This window comes from Muntiacus reevesi, chromosome X (assembly GCF_963930625.1).
Source record: "Muntiacus reevesi chromosome X, mMunRee1.1, whole genome shotgun sequence".
Taxonomy (NCBI): domain Eukaryota; kingdom Metazoa; phylum Chordata; class Mammalia; order Artiodactyla; family Cervidae; genus Muntiacus; species Muntiacus reevesi.
Genome location: NC_089271.1, coordinates 103,000,960 through 103,026,549, shown reverse-complemented (window position 1 = coordinate 103,026,549; position 25,590 = coordinate 103,000,960). Strand labels below are relative to the sequence as shown.

The 25,590-nt window shown below is 37.0% G+C and overlaps 2 protein-coding genes across 2 annotated transcripts in view; one reads left to right on the top strand and one right to left on the bottom strand.

The window, feature by feature from the left end:
- Positions 1–1,275: 1,275 nt before the first annotated feature.
- The window catches only part of LOC136154141 (interleukin-31 receptor subunit alpha-like), an 87,907-nt gene continuing 63,592 nt past the window's right edge, over positions 1,276–25,590 (bottom strand). The window contains exon 6 of the mRNA XM_065916416.1: positions 1,276–1,887. Coding sequence (XP_065772488.1) covers positions 1,730–1,887 — 158 coding nt within the window. The 3' untranslated portion in view covers positions 1,276–1,729. The remainder of the gene's footprint in view (positions 1,888–25,590) is intronic.
- LOC136153834 (probable ATP-dependent RNA helicase DDX4) overlaps positions 2,743–25,590 on the top strand; it is a 37,920-nt gene continuing 15,072 nt past the window's right edge. The window contains exons 1-11 of the mRNA XM_065915937.1: positions 2,743–2,814; positions 10,790–10,850; positions 13,981–14,091; positions 15,038–15,118; positions 16,428–16,475; positions 18,297–18,344; positions 18,448–18,495; positions 19,112–19,254; positions 19,871–20,023; positions 21,824–21,978; positions 24,410–24,539. Coding sequence (XP_065772009.1) covers positions 2,743–2,814; positions 10,790–10,850; positions 13,981–14,091; positions 15,038–15,118; positions 16,428–16,475; positions 18,297–18,344; positions 18,448–18,495; positions 19,112–19,254; positions 19,871–20,023; positions 21,824–21,978; positions 24,410–24,539 — 1,050 coding nt within the window. The remainder of the gene's footprint in view (positions 2,815–10,789; positions 10,851–13,980; positions 14,092–15,037; positions 15,119–16,427; positions 16,476–18,296; positions 18,345–18,447; positions 18,496–19,111; positions 19,255–19,870; positions 20,024–21,823; positions 21,979–24,409; positions 24,540–25,590) is intronic.

Genomic DNA, 25,590 nt, shown 5'->3' with positions numbered 1-25,590 from the left:
CAAGGATTATATTGAGTGTTTCATAAAGAACTATTTCATTGCAGTACCTGAAAGCACAAAAATTTCTTCTCTCCTAGAGCTAATAGCAGAGAATGTTTGCCAAATGTTTTTAAAAAAATATGCTCATTTTAGAAAATATTTCCAAGCTTTACACTCCTAAAATAAAAAAAACCTAGTTGGTTATCATTCTATCTACACAATTTCATATCTTGTTATTTTCACCTAATACATATTTTCCCACAACATAAAAATTTTTGAAAGAACATTCAATTCAAAGTGAGTAAAAATACGTCAGAGGACACTGTGTACAAATTCAGAGCATCAGAAAGAGTGTTGGTAGCTCTCCCCCATACATATACGATTGAAAATATAAGATGCCTCAAGAGTATGATGTAAAAATTTTGTTTAAAAATAGAAATTATTAAAAATGAAAAAAATAAAATTAAAAAAATATTCTGGTTTCACTTTTGTTAAATGTAATCTTTTAAAGATATTTCACCTTGATAATAGTCTGACAAAGTTTGATGCTATCTAAATAAATATTTTTAAGGATTCAAAGAAAATAAGTATTTTTAATTAAAGAGATCAATAATGATGGCTCAAGAGCTGGAAAGTGTAAAGTGTCCCATAAAGTACCTCAGCCTCTATGCCTGAGTGTCAGACTGTGTTGGGACTTACATTTCTGAACTATTCAGGGATTTATTAAAAGATTCAGAGCATGGAAAATGATGAAAATAAAGCCAAAAATAAAAATGGTATTTTTCAAGCGGTCTGTTATGCCTTTTGGAGGGATGGAAAAATACGGAAAGATTTCCCTGACTTTTTGTGGGACAGAACAAACACTAACTGACGAGTTAAGTACCGAAATGACCAAGTTAAGTTGACTGACGAGTGTAAGTACCGAAATGACCTTCGGACACCCTTAGGTTTGGCCAGTAAGTGGGGATATAAACAGGTGGGTCACAAATGTAACGAACGACTTTCACCAACACAATTTATTTCTTCCTTCTGGATCAGAGAGTCTCCCCTTCCCAAAGAATTCGACCTCTAGCTCTGTAAGACAAGTTACTGACTTCACAGCCTCCTAGGTATCGGCGTGACAGTCTCATCCTTCAGTCTGGGAAGAAAAAGACATACCCCACCAGCCCGAGCCTCAGCTATACTTTGAGGTGCCTGGAAACCCCCTGGAGGTGAAGCAAGCACCTCAGAAATAGAGGCCAACTGCCAGGGACTGCAGTAGGCAAAAAAGGAGAGAACGTTTAAAGAGGTAGGTAGGAGGACGTTTTAATTCCTCTTCTATTTTTAACTTTGACTTGCAGTGCTTACATAGGAAATTCTATAGTCTCTCCAGATTGAGGACCCCACAGAAAAATCCAGAGAAAGTGACCCACGGTCAGCCTTGAACCCCTAGGCCTAACGGGCCACTCCGTCCGGAACCTAATGGGTCAGCTGATTGCGACCTTGAACGCGAACACATAGGGTAGGAGAGGCAGGAGATGGGGGCGGGACGACATTGCTGCCTGACGCTGATTGGCTGATGGAGCTCGTCGCCTGGTGTCATTTGTTGTTGGATCAGCGCACCAGACGCAGTCTGCGTCGTGCACGTGCAGACGCAGTCTGCGTCGTGCACCCGTGCAGCCGTTTAAGTCGCGTCAGCGCCTGTGAGGACTCCGGGAGAGCAAGCTGCAGAGAGGTGAGTGGGCCGCCGTCTCTTTTCCCAGTAGGGGTTTCATCCCCACGCTCTGGGCTTCCTAGTTGTAGCTGGACTTCGGGCCAAGTGAAGAACGGTTGGGGTGGGCAGGGGTTTGAAGCCGTCCTTTGGGGTCTTTCTGCTTCCTCCCGGAGGGTTCAGTAGCACGGTGCGTGTCCGAAGTCTGAGGTTGAGGCCTGCAGGAAAGGCGAAGGAGCATTTTTGACCACATGGTAGTACACCGTTCGTGTTCCGAGAAAAAGACTCTCTAAACACGGATGGTTGTAGAACTATTCGTGTATACACCCTCTTTGGCGAAACTGGTTGTTTGTGGGAGACATTTGGGCCACCTAATCACCCCTTCCTTCCCTGCCAAACTTCACGGCCTTGAACCCTGGTCACTCCCCCCCCACCCCCGCAAAGAAACTAAATAAACCCCACGCGAAACGTCGTACCCAGTTTTGAAGGGAGAAACCTGGAGTAGTATCTGAAAAATTTCCCCTCCCCCTTAATATTCGCTAAGACGCTTTGGGAACCCTTCGGTGAGAAAATAAATTCTGTCAACAGATTTTGGGGAAAGGCCTGAACTCCACTGGGACAGGGTGATTGCTAGAGTGATTAGATAAGTGGTTCAACTAATTTTTAAAGATAAAAAATTGAAAGTCGCTCAGTTGTGTCCGACTCTTTGCGACGCCATGGACTTTACAGTCCATGGAATTCTTCAGGCCAGAACACTGGAGTGGGTAGCCATTCCCTTCTCCGGGGGATCTTCCCAACCCAGGGATCGAATCCATGTCTCCTGCATTGCAGCTGGATTCTTTACCGTCTGAGCCAAAAGGATAAATATAAATGGTATCTCTCGGTAAGAAACAAAACTTTAATTGGCCTTTTTGCAAAAACTTTTGGGGAGGATCAACAGTTAATTGTGTAGCTTGGAGGTATATGTGTGAAATGATGATTTATGCTTTTAAAGGTAAAATTCTGATCTCTGATTCTGACTGAGCCTAAATGTGCATGTTTGTATATTTATAAAAACTGAACTGGAAGCCGCCATGGGAGATGAAGATCGGGAAGCAGAAATAATCAACCCTCGTATGTCTTCCTATGTTCCTGTATTTGAGAAGGTAATAAAATTTTAAGTTTTTAGTTATTGAATGCTACAGATTTTGTCGGAGTTGAAAATCTCTGTGGTGAGAAAGTTCATCTGTGGTGAGAAGCATGCTGTGCTTCTCCATGTGATTGTTATTAACTGTCTTATAGGGAATGATGAAGCATGCTAAGCCTCAAATAGAAGAAATAATTTAATAATTATTTAATAATTAATTAACTATTATTAATTTAATAATTAATAATTTAATAATGAAAACCTAAAACGGGTATAATATTATGAGCAACTTAATTTAAATCTCAATGATTTAGAACTTATTGTGGGTGAAAGCAAGCTTGTGTTAATGTGGTTGAATATCTCTTAAGATACAGTTGTCTATAGAAAATGGAACAATAAAATTTGTTTTTGGGTGGCAGTTTGAATTCTGAAATTTGGTTTTATATAAGCAGGACTCTCAAGATGAAAACATTAGGTTGATTCAGATGGTAACATCAGTTTGATCTTCAGATGTACAAATCTGCAGATCTTTTTCCTCAATAGCTTTTGAAGAGTTACACTGAAATTTACCTGAGGGGATTATGGAGTGGGTTTTTGGATCTCTTTGGATCTCTTAGTTTTGACTTTAAGATGGTGAAGAGAGTCTACTTTGGAAGACAGTGTATTTAATGGATTGCTTTTACATAAGTTTTATCTACTTGAAAATGTCTCCAAAAGTCAATTTGTTTTCCTTTTAGGATTTCCAGTTTGTATTTATGTTAGTCAATTCTGACACTTTCTGTTTCAAGTGATGTCTTAATAGAAATTCTTAATTTACCCCAAAACATAAAATTTAATTCTTTGTCTTTCTTGAATTTGGCCTGTTTGCATGTAAACTTTAGATTAAAATACCTAAGATGTTAATCTGAATTTATCATGTTTCTTGCTTTGGGACGTTTTTTAGAAATAACTTCTTTGTATGTTATCTTTTTATTGTCTTCTTTATGTTACAGTATCGTAAGAATAGTGTAAGACCAAAAGAGGAGAAATATTACCTATAGTCTCACTCACTAGCACAAATGCTCTGTTGAGGTTTTAGTAAATTTTCTTCTATATTTCCCAAACACATTTTTCCACGGATTCTAATGATTGTATGTAATAGTAATTTTTGATTTCAGCTTTTTCACTCCTCAGCACTAGCTATTCCATATTATTAACTTCCTAAAAATAATTTCACATGGGTATGTAGTATTTAATGGACTAGAACTACCAAAGCATAATTGATTTTCTTTTGGTAGAAATTAAAGTTTTATCTTTACACTGTAGTATTGTCATGAATAGCTACAGTTTATTGTTTAATTTGGGAGTATTTGTTTTCAAAAGTGGAATTACTTGGTCAAATAATTTTCTATGGCTCTTTTTTCCCCAGGTTCTTGGTAGATTTGTTGTAACACACAGTTTAACTCATACGTATAGATGTTCTTCCACTTGGACTTGTCTAATTTTTACTTTTTCTTACTATGAGATTTTGTCTTAACTAAATATTATTCAAATGGTATACTGCACTGTAGAATGTTGTGCATGGTTATTGCAAAGGGTGTCTGAAATTGAGGATGGTCAACTGTCAGGCTTCCAGATTTACCTTTTGGGAGTCTTTGTGCTATTCAGTAACAAACTTTGTTTCTCAATGCTGGTCATACTGATTGAATATTAATTAATATTAATGTTAATATTTAATGTACATTATTAACATTATTTAATAGTGTAAATGTTAATAATGTTAATGTTAATATTAATATTAATGTTAATATTTCTACCTTACGATTCTTAGTACATATCTGTGTGTGGCCAATTTGTAGTAAACTTTTTGCATTTGTCCACAAACTTAACACCTGGTGCTAGGTGTGCAGTTAGTAATTTGACCTACTTAACTTGAAGGAACATGATGCATTCAGTGGCTTTCTTTGCTTCTCTTCCTTGAATAAGGTGTGTAGACACTAAGGATGAACGCATGACATTTTTATGTAGGAGAAGTCTGAGGTCTTCAGCCCGTTTTCTTTTAAAGGCACCATTTGATTGGTTGTTGTAATTGGATTTCTGTTTCAAGAAGCAACTGGGCTTCCCTTTTGTGCAATTTGTATTGCCTCTGAGATCATCTTGGATTGGTAATAATATCTGTGATCAGCCTTTTGTTAATTTAAAAAATCAGGAGTATAGTTGATTTACAATGTTGTGTTTCTGCTGTACAGCAAAATAGGTCAGTTATACATATACATATATTCATTCTTTTTTATCTTCTATTCTTATATAGGTCTTCACAAAGTATTGAATAGAATTCCCTGTGCTATGCAAGAGGTTCTTATTATGTGATAAGCCTTTTCTGAATGCTTCTAAGGATCCTTCTTTGGAGATTTAGTATTAACACAGGCTTATATAATTTTGAACTAACAGGTTGCTTTTCTGGTAGTTTTTAGAACTTTCCAATGCTGGTTTTTGAAGTGAGTGTACTATGTGGGGATAGAGTAATTCAAAATGTGAGGTTGGGAAATATTTGGTAATCTAGCAGTTAGAGTAGTCCAGAAATGGTTCGGTTCAGTTCAGTTCAGTTCAGTCGCTCAGTCGTGTCCGACTCTGAGACCCCATGAATCGCAGCACGCCAGGCCTCCCTGTCCATCACAAACTCCCGGAGTTTACTCAAACTCATGCCCATTGAATCGGTGATGTCATCCAGCCATCTCATCCTCTGTTGTACCCTTCTCCTGCCCCCAATGACTCCCAGCATCAGGGTCTTTTCCAACGAGTCAACTCTTTGCGCGAGGTGGCAAAAGTATTGAATCTTCAGCTTCAGCATCAGTCCTTCCAATGAACACCCAGGACTTATCTCCTTTAGGATGGACTGGTTGGATCTCCTTGCAGTCTAAGGAACTCTCAAGAGTCTTCTCCAACACCTTAGTTCAAAAGCACCAATTTTTCAGCGCTCAGTTTTCTTCACAGTCCGACTCTCACATCCATACATGACCACTGGTAAAACCATAGCCTTGACCAGATGGACCTTTGTTGGCAAAGTAATGTCTCTGCTTTTTAATATGCTATCTAGGTTGGTCATAACTTTCCTTCCAGGGAGTAAGCGTCTTTTAATTTCATGGCTGCAGTCACCATCTGTTAGGCGTTTGCATATTGTGCGCACATTGTTGGGGTGAGAGATGAAATGAATGAGCGTGATGACTGTAACAGGATACTGGGTTCCCTTGCTAGTTGTAATATTTCTTATTAAATGACCAATGAGTCTACACACTCGTCTCTTCTGTCTGATCGTTTTGCCTTTTTTCTGGCATATTTCAGATGGCATATATACTCTTGTGATTAAAGTGGAAACTGCTTAAGATAATTAGTGCATCCACAATTATTATTTTGAAATCTATAATATTTGAAATAATGTTAAGTTTTAAAATTTCTAAATTGGTTCACGTGGATGAGTAAAGAGGTTATAAATGTTTTATAGCTAAGTGTTCTAAAAATAGGTAATGTTAAGACCTAAGACTCATTCCACAAGTTTTTTTGAGCCTTATTAGATGCTGGAGCTAGTGGTAAACATGATAGATAAGGGGCTTGCTGGCATGGATGTTGTATTTTACTGGAGGAGACAGAATAAACACATTACAAATCATATACTAATAGTGAAAATTATTAAATAATAATAGTAATAAAATAATCAGGAAACTCTCTGTGTGTGAGGGAGAGAGGGAGAAGAAGACTGGTATGGGTAGATTTAGATCAGGTGGAGAGGAAGATATTCCTTGAGACTATGACTCATGAGCCGGAGACCTGAAAGAGTCCCAGTAACACATGATGTGCAGAGATCTGAAGAGAGAACGAACTTAGGGTATCAGGACAACAGGAAGAAGTACAATTTGCTAGTTTCCTATAGATGCTATGATAAATTATCACAAACTAGATGGCTTACAGTAACAGACAAATTTCTCTTACAGTTCTGGAGGCCAGAAGTTAGAAACCATGGTCTCAGCAGTGCTGTTTTCCTTCAGTAGGCTCTTGGAGAGAATCCATGCTTCTTCCAACTTCTGGTGGTTATAGGCAGCCTTGGCTTGTGGCTGCATCTCTTTCTGTTGTCTTCACTGGGCCTTCTCTGTGTTTGTGTTAATACCCTTGGCCTTTCATAAGGACACTTGCAATGACATTTAGGGCCCACTTAGATAATCCAGGGTAATCTCCTCATTTCAAAATCCTTAGTTATATTGGCTAGAACTGTTTTTTTTCCCAAATAATATAATACACTTTTCAGAAATGAGGGCTTGATATCATTGAGTGGATGTTATTCAGTCAAACTATAGCTGCTGCTGCTGCTAAGTCGCTTCAGTCGTGTCCAACTCTGTGTGACCCCATGGACAGCAGCCCACCAGGCTCCCCTGTCCCTGGGATTCTCCAGGCAAGAATACTGGAGTGGGTTGCCATTTGCTTCTCCAGTACCTGCAAGTGAAAAGTGAAAGTGAAGTGGCTCTGACTCCTAGCTGCACCATGGACTGCAGCGTACCAGGCTCCTACATCCATGGGATTTTCCAGGCAAGAGTACTGGAGTGGGTTCCATTGCCTTCTCTGCTACTATAGCTAGTATAGAGCTATTTCATATCCTAAAAGATGATGCTGTGAAAGTGCTGCACTCAATATGCCAGCAAATTTAGAAAACTCAGCAGTGACCACAGGTCTGCAAAAGGTCAGTTTTCATTTCATTCCCAAAGAAAGGCAATGCCAAAGAATTTTCAAACCACCACACAGTTGCACTCATCTCATGCTCTAGCAGAGTAATGCTCAGAATTCTCAAAACTAGGCTTCAACAGGAACCGAGAACTTCCAGATGTTCAAGCTGGTTTTAGAACAGGCAGAGGAACCAGAGATCAAATTGCCAACATCCATTGGAGGATAGCAAATGCAAGAGAGTTCCAAAAATCACCTATTTCTGCTTCATTGACTACGCTAAAGATTTTGACTGTGTGGATCACTACAAACTGTGTTAAATTCTTAAAGAGATGGGAATACCAGACCAGCTGACCTGCCTCCTGAGAAACCTGTATGCAAGGCCAGAAGCAACAGTTACAACTGGACATGAAACAATGGACTGGTTCCAAATTGGGAAAGGAGTACGTCAAGGCTGTATATTGTCACTCTGCTTATATAACTTATATGTGGAGTACATCATGTGAAATGCCAAGATGAATGTAGCACAAGCTGGAATCGAAGTTCCCGGGAAAAATACCAATAATCTCAGATATGCAGATGATACCAGCCCTATGACCGAAAGCGAAGAGGAACTAAAGAGCCTCTTGATGAAAGCGAGTGAGGAGAGTAGAAAAGCGGGCTTAAAATTCAACATTCAAAAAGCGAAGATCATGGCATGTGGTCTCATCACTTTATGGCAAATAGATGGGGAAACAATGGAAACAGAGAGAGACTATTTTCTTGGGTTCTAGAATCACTGCAGATGGTGACTGCAGCCATGAAATTAAAAGATGCTTGCTCCTTGGGAGAAAAGCTATGACCAACCTAGACAGCATATTAAAAAGTGGAGACATTACTTTGTCAACAAAGGGCCATCTAGACAAGCTATTGTTTTTTGAATAGTCATGCATGGATGTGAATGTTGGACTGTAAAGAAGGCTGAGTGCAAAGGATTGATCCTTTTGAACTGAGATGTTGGAGAAGACTCTTGAGAGTTCCTTGGACTGCTAGGAGATCAAACCTGTCAATCCTAAAGAAATCAATCCTGAATATTCACCGGAAGGACTGTTACTAAAGCTCCAATACTTTGGTTACCTGATCCAAAGAGCTGACTCATTAGAAAATACCCTGATACTGGGAAAGACTGATGGCAGGAGGAGAAAGGGATGACAGAGGATGAGATGGTTGGATGGCATCATGTGACTCAATGGACATGACGTTGAACAACTTCTCAGAGATGGTAAAGGACAGGGATACCTGTCGTGATGCAGTGCATGAGTCACAAAGTGTCGGACATGACTGATTGGCTGAACAGCAACAAATTTCTAGCATGGCTAAACTATAGTAAGATAAGGCAACATTTGTAGAAAGTGAAATCTGAGAAGGAAAGAGAAAAGAAAGAGAGGGAGCGGGCCCTCAAGATAGAAGTGGACATAGAGTTGATAGAACTAGATGGCCTGGATTTGGGGAACGCAAGAGAGAATGATGCTAAGTTTTTATATTGAAGCAAGTAGATGGATGATGGTGCTCATTACTGAAATGGGAAATATTTGGAAGGTGAACCAGTTTGGGAGGGAAAAAAATCAAGAATTCTGTATTTGCAGTGTTGAATTTCAGATGCCTAAGAAAAGATTTAAGTAAGGATACTAGTCATTAGCTGTTGCTTAGGAGAGGGATCAGAGCTGTAGGTACAAATCTGGAATTTATCTCTTTTAATACGATTTAAATCTGTGAGAGTGGGGTGGGTAAAGTTGGGTGGAATAAAACAGACTTAGAGGGTTCTGCCATGAACTATGGGGCATTTTGATTTTAAAGGTACATTAGCTGGGGAGCTGGCAAAGGAGACTGTGGAGGGAGTGGCCATGGGGCAAGAGGAAAACCTGGGAAGGAGGTGTTCCCTAAGCCAGAGAAGCAAGTAGATAGTCTGTTGTTTCAAATGCTGCTGAGAGCTCTGGCAGGATGAAGCTTAAAAGTAGTAATTTTATTACATAATGGGCTTACTATAAGCTTTTTCAGTGCAGTGGTGAGGATGGAGGCTAGCAAGAGTAGCTTGAAGGAAATACAGAATGTGAGAAAACAGAGGCAGCAAATGTAGACAAATTTTTTTGCCTATAATGGAGCAGAGAATGGTACAGTAGCTGGAAGGGAGTATGAAGTTACTTTATTTTTAAGATTATGAAAAATATTAAGGATTTTTGTGATGAAAGATAAATTCTATTGAAAATTTTTTTTCAAAATTTGCCATAGAATGTGTGTGGGATGTTAAATTTCATCTTCTGAAGATTGTTTGGTAACAATAATTTTTCAGTTGTTTGGTGCCAGAGTGTTTCATTACTTTTTATCAGTTACGTGAAGCTGAGTGTTATAACACTTATAAAACTAGCCTCTTTGGGGGCTCTATGCTGAGTGTTATAACACTTATAAAACTAGCCTCTTTGGGGGCTCTATACATCCAGTAGTATTTTGGATACTAGAAAAGAGAAAAAAAGTCTTCAGTGTTTCACTTTAAATAGGGAAAGCTGGATTACTTTTCTTGTTTGTCTTTTCATCTATGGTAATCATAAATTGGAACTTTTTACTGTAGCAGTTATCAAAATCCCAAGCCATTTCAAAGATTTTATCATATGTTTTTAGTAAGTTAGAAAAATAACTGAATGTCTTTTGAGCTTTATAAAGGTAGTTTTTAAAAGTCAGTGTCTTTTGTGCAAGAAATTTTGGAGCAAAAGTATTACCTGACGATGTTAATACCTACCTTGGTGCACTCCCTCCAGCTTTAGGTTTATTTAAAGAAACTTATTTGACAAAAATATTGTGATTTGTCTAATTCAGTCAGTTAATTGAAGTGTTATCTGTAAATTTTAGATCACTTTTTGTACTTAAATTATTGAATTTGATTTTGAAGAATCTCAGAGCTCTGTTCAAAAGTTTTGCTTTTAGTATTGGAAACTTGTTTGAGAGGAAGCAGCCTGTTCCATACCTAGATGAATTGAGGATGGCTTTTTTCCAATAAAACTTTATTTATAAAAACTGGTAGCCCACCCGATTTGGCTTGTGGCTATAGTTTGCTGACCATTGTTTAAGTGATATATTAGTATGCTATACATAGAATTTTAAAGTGAAGGTGTTTTAGAGTAGTAAATAAAAGAACATGCAGCGACCCAGGAAATCTTTAATTATTTTGTTCTGGACAAAACCCAGTTGTTAAAACTTTCTAGTATTTATGAGATAGATTACTCATTGTTGTTATTCAAAGTAGAAAACTAGTGTTTTCTTTTTTCTTACAGGATAGGTATTCTTCTGGAGCAAATGGAGACACTTTTAACAGGACTCTGGCTTCATCATCAGGTATGTGTTAAAGCAAAAATGCAGAACTGTTTTTAGGTTAAGGGCTTCATCCACTGGATGAGAAGCAGACTAATAGATACCTTGTCAAAGGTGTTTTTTAAATTTTCTAGTGAGACGTTTTGGCTTGAATATTTTGGGTTGGGAGCCTCTTAGAATTAAAGGAAGGGAGAGAAGAGAGAGTGTAATGTTAGAGTGTATCCTTCGATTCAGTGGGTTTTCTGTAAAACCTTTGCCCAGCCTCGAAGTTGCATGTTTGGCTTTCAGGCTGCTATGTGAATTGTCAGGATTTCTGATATAAGGCAGTAGGAGAGTAGACTCAGGTGTTGAAGCAGGTTACAATGATGGTGACCTGTCAGGATAGCAGCTATTTAAACCAAACTCATATCAAATTAATGCACATAAATCCCTGGCATTCCTATACACTAACAATGAGAAAATAGATATAGGAATTAAGGAAACAACACTATTCACCATTACGTCAAAAAAAAATAAAATACTTAGGAATAAATTTACCTCAAGAAACAAAAGACCTATATTTAGAAAACTGTAAAACACTGATGAAAGACATCAAAAGATGACCCAAATAGATGGAGAAATATACCATGTTCATGGATTGGAAGAATCAACATAGTGAAAATGAGTATACTACACAACGGAGTCTATAGATTCAATGCAATCCCTATCAAGCTACCAATAACATTTTTTCACAGAACTAGGACAGATAATTCCACAATTTATATGGAAGCGCAAAAAACCTCGAATAGCCAAAGCATCTTGAGAAGAAAGAATGGAACTGGAGGAATCAACCTGCCTGACTTCAGACTATACTGTAAAGCTGCAGTCGTCAAGACAGTATGGTACTGGCACAGAAACAGAAATATAGATCAGTGGAACAAAATAGAAAGCCCAGAGATAAATCCACGCACCTATGGACACCTTATCTTTGGCAAAGGAGGCAAAAATATGCAACAGAAAGAAGACAATCTTATTAACAGGTGATGCTGGGAAAACTGGTCAACCACTTGTAAAAGAATGACACTAGAACACTTTCTAACACCATACACAAAAATAAACTAAAAATAAATTAAAGATCTAAATGTAAAACCAGAAACTATAAAACTCCTAGAAGAAAACATAGGCAGAACACTCTGACATAAATAACAACAGGATCCTCTATGATCCACCTCCCAGACTAATGGAAATAAAAGCAAAAAAAAACCCAAAATGGGACCTAATTAAATGTAAAAGCTTTTCCACAACGAAGGAAACTATGAGGAGGTTGAAAAGACAGTTTTCAGAATTCAAGGAAATAATAGCAAACAAAGCAACTTTCAATCTCAAAAACCCACAAGGAGTTCATGCAGCCCAATACCAGAAAAATAAACGACTCAGAACTAAACAGACATTTCTTCAAAGAAGACATACAGATGGCTAACAGCACTTGAAAAGATGCTCAATATCACTTATCATCAGAGAAATGCAAATCAAAACCACAATGTGGTACCATCTCACACTGGTCAGAATGGCTGCTATCAAAAAGTCTACAAACAATAAATGCTGGAGGTGTGGAGAAAAGGGACCCGTCTTATATTGTTGGTAAGAATGCAAACTAGTATGCCACTCTGGCGAACAGTGTGGAGATTCCTTAAAAAACTGGAAATAGAACTGCCATATGACCCAGCAGTCCCACTGCTGGACACACACACTGAGGAAACCAGAATGGAAAGAGACACGTGTACCCCAGTGTTCATTGTAGCACTGTTTACAGTAGCTAGGACATGGAAGCAACGTAGATGCCCATCACTACAAAAAAAGCTAGTGGAGGTGACAGGATTCCAGCTGAGCTATTTCAAATCATAAAGGATGATGCTGTGAAAGTGCTGCACTCAACACGCCAGCAAATTTGGAAAACTCAGCAATGGCCATAGGACTGGAAAAGGTCAGTTTTCATTCCAATCCCAGAGAAAGGCAATACCAAAGGATGCTCAAACTACTGCACAATTGCACTCATCTCACACGCTAGCAAAGTAATGCTCAAAATTCTGCAAGACAGTCTTAACCAATACGTGAACCGTGAGCTTCCAGATATTCAAGCTGGTTTTAGAAGCGGCAGAGGAAGCAGAGATCAAATTGCCAATATCTGCTGGATCATCGAAAAAGCACAAGAGTTCCAGAAAAATATCTCTTTCTGCTTTATGGACTATGCCAAAGCCTTCGACTGTGTGGATCACAATAAACTGTGGAAAATTCTGAGAGATGGGAAGTCCAGTGGGGTCACAAAGAGTCAGACAAGACTGCCCAACTGAACTGAACTGAAATATAGAAAGCAAATACTAACAGACCTAAAGGAAGAAATGGATGCAAATACAATAATAGAGGAGACTTTAACACCTCACTGACGTCAGTGGACAAATCTTCCAGACAGAAAATCGATAAGGCAATAGAGATCCTAGATGACATATTAGGACAGTTAGACCTAATTGATATTTTCAGGACATTCAGTTCAGTTCAGTCACTCAGGCTCTCTGTGACCCTGTGGTCTCAGCACACCAGGCTTCCCTGTCCATCACCAGCACCCATAGCTTGTTCAAACTCATGTCCATTGAGTCGGTGATGCCATCCAGCCATCTTATCCTCTGTCATCCCCTTCTCCTCCCATCTTCAATCTCTCCCAGCATCAGGGTCTTTTCCAATGAGTCAGTTCTTCGCATCAGGTGGCCAAAATATTGGAGTTTCAGCTTCAGCATCAGTCCTTCCAATGAATAATCAGGAGTTATTTGCTTTAGGATTGACTGGTTTGATGTCCTTGCAGTCCAAGGGACTCTCAAGGGTCTTCTCCAGCACCACATTGTTTATAGGTGTCACTTTTTCTTTTTAGTCATTTTTAGGTTTTGTCCGCAAAGCACACAGTGGATTTAAGAAAAAAAAGATCATAGCTTTTATTTATTTACTGGTAAAGTTGAACATTTATAGGCCAAACACAGCATTTCTCTTTAGTAACTATCTGTTGATGACTTAAAATATTAAAATCATTGAGTTATGCAAGGCTTAAATTAACTTGGCCACCATGTCCCCAAGATTTCTTTGTTGGTTTCTGTGTCATTTGTGTGTTTGTGTTTTACTATTGTAGGTTATCAAGTCGGCAATGATTCAGAAGCTTCAGGATCGTCCAGAAGAGGTGGAAGAGGTGGAAGAGGTAGTTTCCGAGGTTGCCGTGGAGGATTTGGTCTAGGAAGTTCAAGTTAGTAGTGGATTGCATATACTGTGCTTCATTTATTAAAGAAATGATTAAAAATAACACCTATCACATATAAGATTATTATGACTTTATGAGAACGGTTTAGTATAATGGCTGGTAGGTACATAATCACTTATGCTATGCAAAATATTATTTTGTAGACATATGTAATTCCTTATAGATTAAATGAGAATATGTGAATTTTCTAACAGTTTGTGTGATGCAGTTCTCTAATATTACATGCTGAGAAGCGTTTTAGAGCTTTGATAAAGATGGCCGACCTTACAAATAAGTGGCATTCTCATGAAACCATTATAACTTCTTATACCAGTGTGGCTTTCTACCTAGATTTTTCCAGTCGTCTTTCCTTGGTGCTAAGATATTGTCTCCTGAAGTCACTTTTGGAATGCATGTCTCTCTTAACAGAGGAGAACAGAATAGTGAAAATAAAAACGTAAACTGATATAATGATTTAATAGATATGTAGCAGATTAGTGAATTGTCACTTTTTAAAAAGTGAAGAGATCCACAGGGTTGCTGTTTAAGACTGATAAAGTTTGATTTGAGTGCAGTGGGTACGAAGGGATGCTATTCTGGAGAATAAGCAGTAAGATTATGTAATGTGAAATTTTGAGGGGCAGCAACAGTGCTGCTTTTCAAAGGTAATTTAACTTGCTTATATCATAATGTGGTGTAGTATTAGCTGTGATTACTTTTATAAGATAATTTTAATAAAATTTTGAGAAAGTAATGTATAATTGAAGGAAATAATTTATGGAAAGATCCTTCTGTGTGATACTTCAAAAACACTATGATTCCTGTTAAGTTTAAATTATTGTATCCTGCATCTTTTTAACTTATGGCACCATAAATTGATTTTTTTCTGTTTACTGCATGACTTAAAAGTTTTTAAAAGTAACATAATCTATATTTTTAATCTGTAATCTAGAGAACGAATATGAACCAGATGAGAGAACCCAGTGCTCTGGTGGCCTTTTTGGTTCCAGAAGATCAGCATTAAGTGGTGCAGGTGAGAAATAGTATTTACTACTGAATATTAATCATTCACATTTGCTTTTAGCTCTAGGATTATTGAACCTAATATATATTTTTAAGTATATTAGATTGGTTCATGATTATCTCTGCTTTGTAGATTTGTAGGCAAAAAGAAAATGGACAGTTTTTCCTCCCTTATAAAATTTGTGCTCTGAGAATTATTCCCTCTTTCTTATCTACCAGTTAATTTGAGATATAAATTATACTTTTAATTAGAAGAAGGAAAATGAAGTTTCCTTTGGTTTCAAAGAAAGGATTCTGATGGAATTTGATGAGAAATTGGGGGACAAAAAGAAGCATTCTGTTGATGAAATGTTTAAAAGTAGTTATGTGAACTGTGGTATTAAAAAGAAATGAGCTATATCAAGCCTGAGAAGACATGGAGGAGCCTTAAATGCGTACTGCGTGCATGCTAAGTCACTTCAGTTGTGTCAGATTCTTTGCAACCCCTTGGACTATAGCTCGCCAGGCTCCTCTGTCCATGGGATTCTCTAGGCAGAAATATTATAGTGGGTTGCCATGCCCTCCTCTAGGGCATCTTGTCAACCCAGGGATTGAACCTGCATCTCCTGTGACTCCTGCATTGCACGCAGATTCTTTACTGTTGAACCACTGGGGAAGCTCTAAATATGTGCTACTGAGTGAAAGAAGCCAATCTGAAAAGACAGTGTACTGTTTGATTCCAACTCTGTATGACATTCTGTAAAAGGCAAAACTGTAAGAAGAGGGCTGAAAAAAATTGTGTGGTTGCTAGGGGTCAGGGAAGGGATGAACAGACAGAGCACTGAGAATTTTTCAGGTAGTGAAGTTACTGTGTATGATACTATAATGATGGAGACATGCCATGATACATTTATGCAAACATAAAAAACACTGTACAGTACCATGAATGAGCTGTAATGTAAACCATGGACTTTGGGTGATTATGTTGTGCCAGTATAGGTTTATCAACTGTAACAAAATACCTCTCTTGTGGGGAGCGTTGATTATGTCAGGGGGGTGTGGAGCATGCAGGTGTGAGGACTGGAAGTATCTGGGAAGTCTCTGCATTTTCCTCTTAATGTGTCTGTGAACCCGAAATTGTCCTAAATATGAAGTGTTTAAATAAAATGTTCAGACGAGAAAAGGGTTTTAGTTAAATATAGAATTAGGAGATGGGTGGGTTAAGGGTCTAGGAATCCTGAGAAATTACTCAATATTTGAAAAGAAATAGCTATATATTTTATGTGCTTGAAGAGGAGCTGTGTTTCCTCTGAATATTTCTGTAAAACAATGCCTTACAGGTAATGGTGACACTTTCCAAAGCAGAAGTGGTCGTGGAAGTGGACGAGGTAAGTTCTTATTTGGTTTACCTGTAAGTGGTTAAAATGACTGTAATCCAAGTTTAACTTTTGAAGTTAAAGGTAACTGTTGGTGCTTTTATACACACTTTGAGGAGTATACATTTGCATGGCCAGTTTGGAGAAGTTGTTTACTTTTGTTGTTTAGTCGCTGTGTTGTGTCTGACTCTTGCAACCCTGTGGACTATAGCCCACCAGGCTCATCTGTCCATGGGATTTTCGAGGCAAGAATACTGGAGTGGGTTGTCATTTCCTTCTCCAGGGGAAGCCAGTTGTTTACTACTACTCTTTAGTCCAGCAGTTCCATTATATACTGTAGGTGTATATGCTCAGTGCATGTAAAAGGATGCTCACTTAAGCTTCATGTATAATACGTGAAAACTGAAAATCACCTAAAATTCATCAATAAATAACTGCTTAATAAATAACATAACCATGAAAGGGAGTTACCGTGCAAATGTTAAAGACTGAGATGTAATCTATGTTTACAGATTCTTATATTAATCTTTCTTATGAGATAGTTAGCTTGGTGTCGGGGAAAAAGAAAGTTCACTATAGATAGTTTTATACTATTAAAAAAATCTCAGAGTTAAAAATGCTTAAATTTCATATAAAAGTTAAAATATTTTCCAGACTAGTAAAACAATAAAGCTTGTTTAATATCTCTGAAAAATTCTGTGATCATTATTAGTCTGAGAGCATTCAGAGTGGCAGTTCCCTTGAACCACTTTTCCCTGCTTCACTCTTTCAGATTCTTGGTTTCTCCAGTGTAGGAAAAGATTATGAATGGCTAAACCATATTTTATACAAATTCTTAGATCTTGTTTGAAAACGGGTTTGAAGACCTGTGGACATACAAGACAAGAAAGTTAGAGAGTGCACATATAAAAGTGCTATATGTTAGCCTTTCCAAAGCTATTACAGTCCTGATTCTTTCTGTGTTAGTACCTGAAAGTGGCACAGTCAGTGACTCCTTGTCTAGAAACCAGAAAGGTAGTGTGTGGAAAAGAGTTAACATGATAGGCCTGACTGGTCTTCTTGGAAAGTCCTTCTTACAAGACCCTTCCCTGGCTTCTGGGAACTTGGATTTTGGGAGGGGTCTCAACACCCTTAACCAGTGTGAGTGGTCCACTGTACCTCAGTGGTTTGTAAAACAATGTGGTTTATAATGAATACCCCCTTTTCTTCTGGGAGTTGGGAAATTTGGTACATGCCAGGCAGAAGGTGCCTGCCTGCTTTATCAGCCCCTCATAAGAACCCTGAATATTGAATCTCTAAATTGCTCTGGTAAACATTTTCAGCATGTTGTCACAACTCGTCCTGTATGACCCCAGTGGGAGTGACTCTTAAAAGCTTGCACCTGGTCTTCTCTGGCCTTTTCTCCATACCCTTTTTTCCTTTGCTCATTTTGCTTCATATCTTTTCTATGTAATAAGTCACAGCTATAGTTGTGACTGTATTCTGAGTCCTAGCAAATCATAGAACCTATATGGACTAAGCAGAGATGGACTTTTAGTTCCTCTTAGAAAATATATTCCTTTGTTGAGGAATATAGGAATAGAAAGAGACAAAACAGCTTAAACAAGGAGATACTAATATGTTATAACATTGTAATCTGCATAAAGTCAGCATTTTGAGTGCTAAGGGAACTTAAAATATTCAGGATTCTATTTATCTTAATTGTCTCAAATATTATTTGTTCGAAGGGACCATCCGTGTTTACAACTTTTTCTCTTTGAAAACAAAAAACAAAAATAAAGATATACACAGTCTTGTATATTAACTGGCTGTCACTGTGTGTTTCTTTAATAGGTGGTTACAAAGGTTTAAATGAAGAAGTAATTACAGGCTCTGGAAAGAGTAAGTTTTACTTTAGATCAGGTATTTGATTTTTATAGTGAGTATTGTTTTACCCCTCGATTTTAAAAACCATTTGTCTTGTTTTCGTTTGATTCCTTTTAAGATTCTTGGAAGTCAGAAGCTAAAGGAGGAGAAAGTGGTGACACTCAGGGTATGTTAATTTTTGTGTGATCCACATAAATGTATATTACATTAGTATATATATATATGTGTGTGTGTGTGTGTGTGTGTGTGTGTGTGTGTGTGTGTATATATACAAATGCAGAATATTTAAAGAGATAACTTTAAAAAGTTTGAAGTAAAAACTTTAATGGTAAACCTTGGGAACTTTGTTTTGTAATTTTATTTATTTACTTTTGACTGTGCTGGGTCTTCGTTGCTGCACAGGCTTTTCTCTAGTTGCGGAGACTGAGGGCTCCTCTCTAGTTGTGGTCTTCTCATTGTGGTGGCTTTTCTTGATGCAGAGCATGGGCTCTAAGGTGCACGGGCTTCAGTAGTTGTGATACATGGGCTCAGTAGTTGCAGCTCCTGGGCTCTAGCGCACAGGCTGCGCATGGGCTTAGTTGCTCTGTGGCATGTGAGGTTTTCCTGGGGCAGGAATCGAACTCGTGTTTCCTGCATTGGCAGGTGGATTCTTCACCAGTGAGCCACCAGCGAAGCCCAGGAATTTGCATGTTGTTTTGAATTTGAGTTTGTTGGTTTTTGTCTGTTTTCCCTTTTATTTTTATTTTAATCCTTATAATGTAAATTGTCTTTTAAATTCTGAGGACAAAAAGTGACCTACGTACCACCTCCTTCACCTGAAAATGAGGACTCCATCTTTGCACATTATCAGAAATGCATAAACTTTGACAAATATGATACTATTCTTGTAGAAGTATCTGGACATGATCCACCACCAGCAATTCTGGTCAGTATAATAATTGTTTCTGTAATGGCTGTGAGACAAACTTTCTTTTTTAAAAATGTGGAACATTTCTTTAATTTGATATTAAAGAATACAAAAACTTCATCTTTAGTATTTAATGAGAAATTTAGAATCATATCTAGCATCTACATTATAATTAATTGCTGTGTTGAAAGAGAGGGTACTATATTTCCTCCCCACCTCCTCAAACTAGGATGGCAGCTTCATTTAAATTTATTAAAAAGGATACTTTTCCTAAAGCTTCAATATTTCTGCTTTCTACGTATGTGAGAAAGTGCATCTTAGAGGAGTGATTTTCTAAGGAATCGGGGAGCCCAGAGTTTTCCTGTTGATAATGAACTGCTTTATTGATCAGAGTTATTTGTATCTCACAGGTTTTAAGGGTGCTGAAAAAGGTTTTAGAGCCATTGTCTATATGGAATATTCCTTAATTCTATCAAGTAGTCGCATAGAGGTTCTAGATATTACTTTTGAATGGGGGCATATGTATTACATAAAATAGAATTAACAACTTGAAACTAATTCAAATGGAATATGTTTATGGCATGACTAGTGTATGATACATGGCATTTAACCACTGCCCCCTGATTTTTTTTAGACTTTTGAAGAAGCTAATCTTTGTCAGATATTGAATAAGAACATTGCTAAAGCTGGTTATACTAAGCTTACTCCTGTGCAAAAATACAGTATTCCTATTATACTAAGAGGACGAGATTTGATGGCATGTGCTCAGACAGGCTCTGGAAAGACTGTAAGTTACTTCCCTACATATAGTTAGCCTAGTATTCAAGCTGTCATTTTTTGAACTTTGGTTCTTCCCAAGTAGATGATTTTAGTGAACTGTCATAAATACTCATGTTTTTGCCTCTGATTTCTGGTTTTATTGAAGTTTGTGTACTTTTGACGAAAGAATTTTGAACTATTTCTAGAGTAGTGTTTTGCAGTTCATAGATGTTTATAAGTGTATTCAGCTCCTTCTGTGGGACATAATATTTAATAACTGAGAGTCAAAGCACCAAAGGTTATAAGACCTTTGATTATAAGAGCATGGGAAAAATAATTTATGTAATGTAAAGTTTTTCCCATCACTTCATGGCAAATAGATGGAAAACAAAAAGTGGGAACAGTGACAGATTTTATTATCTTGGGCTCCAGAATCACTGTGGACGGTGACTACAGCCACGAAATTAAAAGACACTACCTCCTTGGAAGAAAAGCTATGACAAACCTAGACAGCATTTTAAAAAGCAGAAATTTACCACTTTGCTTACAAAGGTCCTTACAGTCAAAGCTAAGATTTTTCCAATAGTCATGTATGGATGTGAGAGCCTTAAAGAAGGCTGAAAGCCAAAGAATTGATGCTTTCAAACTGTGGTGCTGGAGGAGACTCTTGAGAGTCCCTTGGACAGCAGGGAGATCAAAGCAATCAATCCTAAAAGAAATTAGTCCTGAGTATTCACTGCAACGACTGATGCTGAAGCACCAATACTTGGGCTACCTGATGTGAAGAGCCACCTCATTGGAAAAGACCCTGATGCTGGGAAAGATTAAGGCAAGAGGAGAAGGGGGCGACAGAGGATGAGATGGTTGGATGGCATCACCAACTCAATGGACATGAGTGTGAGCAAACTACGAGAGATAGTAAAGCAGCCTGACGTACTGCAGTCCATGGGGTCAAAAAGAGTTGGACACGAGTTGGCCACTAACAACAACAGTGGAATTGCTGATACAGTTTTGGAGTCAAGAGAATGAGAAATAGCTGTATGTACTGTTGTTGTCTATGTACTGTACCTGGTCCTTAGTACGAAGTGACCTCTGTTATGCTAATTCTAAAAGAACTCTGATGGGACCCAGTTGGTCTTAGGACTAAACTGTGAGATTTGTGAATTAAATAGGGTTCCATGAGATGAGCATTAAAGACTGTCATTTCCAGGATCATAGTCTTGCTTCATACTATATTAGTCTTAAAAATTCTCCATAGTAGAGTTGAAAGAAAAATAAGTGAAAATAAGCTGTACAATATAGCAGCTAATGTGTGACTTAAATGTGGTTTTGGAGGTAGATTTTAGTGTCTTATTTAATAAGAAAACTGTAGCACCATGTTTCTCTTGCCATATGTAACGTTTATGAGGGTGATATGTTTAGTGAGTCAAATGAATGCTTTCCCAATTTTTGCTCTTGTGGACCACTTTTGTCATGCATTCTGATTTTATTTCTACCTCAAAAGCAAGCATTTATACTAAATGCTACATTCCTCATTTACCTCTCAAAATACGTTAATGTTTGTTTATGTAGAATCTTTGGTTGTGTTTGTTTTTTAAAAAACACATAAGATAGATTAACTTTATCAAACATCTTATATTGTATAATATGAGAATGATGACCAAAATGTTAGATACTCATTGAAATAAATATTATTTCCCTTTCACATTTTAAATTTATCAAAAAGATGAAAGAAGAAGCTAAGGGATATAAAGACATGAGGAATAGGTTGCCATAGGGAAAAGAATGATTCCCTATAAATTTGTAAGTTATGCAATTTAACTTCTAGGCAGCTTTTCTCTTGCCAATTTTGGCTCATATGATGCGTGATGGAATAACTGCCAGTCATTCTAAAGAACTGCAGGAACCAGAGTGTATTATTGTAGCACCAACTCGAGAGTTGATCAGTCAGATCTATTCAGAAGCCAGAAAATTTTCTTTTGGGTAAGTACATCTGGAATGCCACTCACAAACAAGTTTTTCTTTAGAGAATTATTGTATTTATTTTGGGAGGAACTCAGTACATGAAAAAGAATGCAGTCATATAATTTAATGTGGTGTTACCTGACTGAAGTTGACTTTTTCATAATCTTGTTTATAGAATCTATTTTTTTAAATGCTTATTAAAAATCAGATGGTGATAGAAGTAGAACAATAAGACAGTGTACATATTCATGTGTTTTCTGGTAGTTTTTAAGTATATGTTTAAACATGAGTTTATGGTGTTCCTAATAATTTTCTCTCCTTTAACCCGTAACTTCATAAAATGGATAACTGCTTATTTAACAATCAGACCTAATTTTTAATGACTGTAAGACTGTCCATGTGTTTGTATTTTATTTCTCTATTTGGGAGATTTAAGTTGTTTCTATAGATTTAATGTTAAAAATATGAAGTTATTTTAAAGCTTGCATTCTACCAGCAGTATTTGAAAATGCCAACTTCACTATACACTTTGCCACTATTTGGTATTGGATTAGTTATCTGTTGCTGCTCACCGTAAAACCTAGTTGCTCAAAACAATACATATTATTTACAGTTTCTGAGGGTTAGGAATTGAGGAACGGTTTAGCTGGGTGTTTCTGGCTTGGCATCTCAAGAGGTTGCAGACAAGATGTCATCCAGAATTATAGTCATCTGGCTTTATTGGATCTCTCTGTAAGAATGGTTGTCTCTAGGAAATGACAGCTGGCTTCATTAGATTGAAGGGTCAGTGAGAAAGAGCAAGGAGGAGGTTTCTGTGACTTTTGTAAGACAGTTGCAGTCACTTTTGCTGTACTCTGTTCCTTACTAAACAGGTCACTAAATCTAGCTCATCCTCAGGACTGGCTATATAATTTGTGAGAACTAGCCCAAAATGAAAGTACAAGGTCCTTTGTTAAAAAATTAGGATGAATTTTAAAGCAGCAAATAGAATATTAAACCAAGTTCAGGTCTTTTTTAAGCATAGGACTCTGTATTACTGCACAGGTTCTATACCTATGAAGCCAGCCTTGCACACATCTTTGGAGGAGGGAGTTAGGATCTATATTTAAAGGAAGGTGTATTGAAGAATTTGTGTACATATTTTAAAATCACTACAGCTATCTTCATGTTTTCATTTATTTGGTTATTGAGAGGTTGAACTACTTTTTGAATGCTTTGTACATTTTCCCTGTGAATTATCCATTTGTTGTCTACCCATTTATCTGTTGGTATATTAGTCTTTTTCTGTACAGTTCTTTAGAGCTTTCTATCTAGAACCTTCAGCTTTTATTTTGTATAAATCAGTTTGTTTGAAATTAGAGGAGAAAAAACTAAAATTATTAAAATTCTTTTAATGTCAAGCTTGACAGATCTTTTTTGTAAGAAGTAGTTCATTGCTTATACCAGTGTTTATTTCTTACTGACCCCCATGTACTGTGTTGCTCTTCGAGCTTTTAAATCAAGTAAAAGATAAAAGTTTTCTTTTAAAAAAAAAATAATATTTCAGATAATATGTATGCACAAAATGTGTATTAGTATGTGGATATTTGTTGGAACATTTTTGTGGCAAAAAACTGAGAAGTGTCTAACTGTCTATCTTTAATCCTCCTCTTCAGAGTTTATACACTATTATGGTTTTATGTGAAATACTATAGAAAGAGCTGGTGCACATGTATGCACTTTAATCCTCCTCTCAACAAATCCTAGCATACTAAGTTTGGTTGCCATCCTTTAAAAAAAATGGTATATGTTGGAGCTAACACTTACTATAGAACTGTACTCATCTTTATAGATGCTCAGTGTTCTTTGTACGGAAGGCCTATAATTCTGTTTTTTCTTGTTAGATAATTTTCAGTCTTTTGATACTAAATATCATGTTAGCAGTGAATATATTACACAGTCATCTTTGCCCCTTTGTGGGGATATATCTGAAGGGAAAATTCCTTAATTTATTGGGAGAAATAAGTTTTAAAATTTTAATAGAGACTAAAATTGTGAAAGAGATTATATCAGTTTATCCCCCTGAGTGCCAGTTTCCCTACACTGGCTGACATGGCATTATCACACTTGCGGGAAAATTTTGTTAGACTTCATTTGTTTTGCATTATTGCTTTAAAAAGTAATATTGAACTTAAAGTGTTTAAAAACCGTCTGTATTTTTAATGAACATTTGTTCATATTGTTGGCCTGTTGTATGGGTGTTGGTTGTGTTTATCATTGTTTCTGAAAGAGCTCTGTCAGGCAGGTTGCAAATATTTTTTCCCTCAGCTTTTCAACTTTCTGGGAAGAATTGTAAAAGAATGTTGAATGTATTAGCTTTTTCTTCATGGATTTCATTTTACATCTCATTAAAAACAAATGACTAATTTTCAAGCAACTAGAAAATGACATTTATTTTTATTGTCAACAGGACTTGCGTAAGAGCAGTTGTCACATATGGGGGAACCCAGTTGAGGCATTCAATTCGACAAATAGTACAAGGCTGTAATATATTATGTGCTACTCCTGGGAGACTGATGGATATCATAGGCAAAGAAAAGGTAGGCTCTAGAGGGATAACAGGACTGTGAGATTGACTAGTAATTGTTTTGTTTGGGAAAGAGAGGAACTTGTGTAAAGACATGTATGTTCATTACAGCACCATTTGTATATTAGGCTCCCATCTGATTCCTTGAATGCTTTCTTTTAATACAAATAGGTAAATAGTATTTTCCATTTTATACTTGGGAAAACAAACTTTTAGTGAGATTATGTAATTTATTTTAATCTCTAAGTTAGCTCTAGTAAGTGATAGGGTTAGAATCTGGATCTGATTCCAGAATCCATATCCTAGACCCACTCTACTGGGAGAAAAATGAAGTCAGTGCTTTTTTCTAGTTTCGTATATGTCTTGAGGAAATCATTTTTTTTTTTTTTCCTGGAAGAAAACCTTTGTGGTATCAGTAATTTTTTCTCCTGTTTTAAGTGTGAGAGTGATATTATCCAGGATTGTTAATTTTCTGTCTTTGGAGAGCGATTTGAGGGCTATTTATTTTCCGTATTCACATACCACATTATTACATCTCTGTATCAGTATTTTCAGTTCACTTTCATGACCCTGCTTTGCTTTTTAAGGCTGTTCTTTAAAGGGATTATTAAAAATATGCTCTTTCTGCAGAAAGGAATTTTTCTTAGGGTACTTATTAAGAGTATCCAGAGAAATTCACCTTGATTTCCCACCTTGTTTCCCATCTTCCATAGGGTAACAAAATCACTTGTTTTCTTTTTGCAAATATGTGCTTCTGTTTTTAGCACTAAATATTCATGATAGGTAAGAAAAGTTTTCCATTTGTTGCTGAGTGGTTAGAGAATTGGGGATTTATTAAGGGTTTAAAGGAGTTAGAAATAAATTTGTCAGTTATAGGCCACTTGATAATGTCATGCTATTAAGAAATTTTCTTTCTTACATTAAATAGCCTGACTTTATCAGATGATATAATCTAGATATGTGCTGTCCAATACAGTAGTCACTAGCTACGTGTGGATATTTACATTTTAACTGATATAAAATTAAAAGTTCGTTCTTCAGGCACACTAACTTCATTTCAGGTG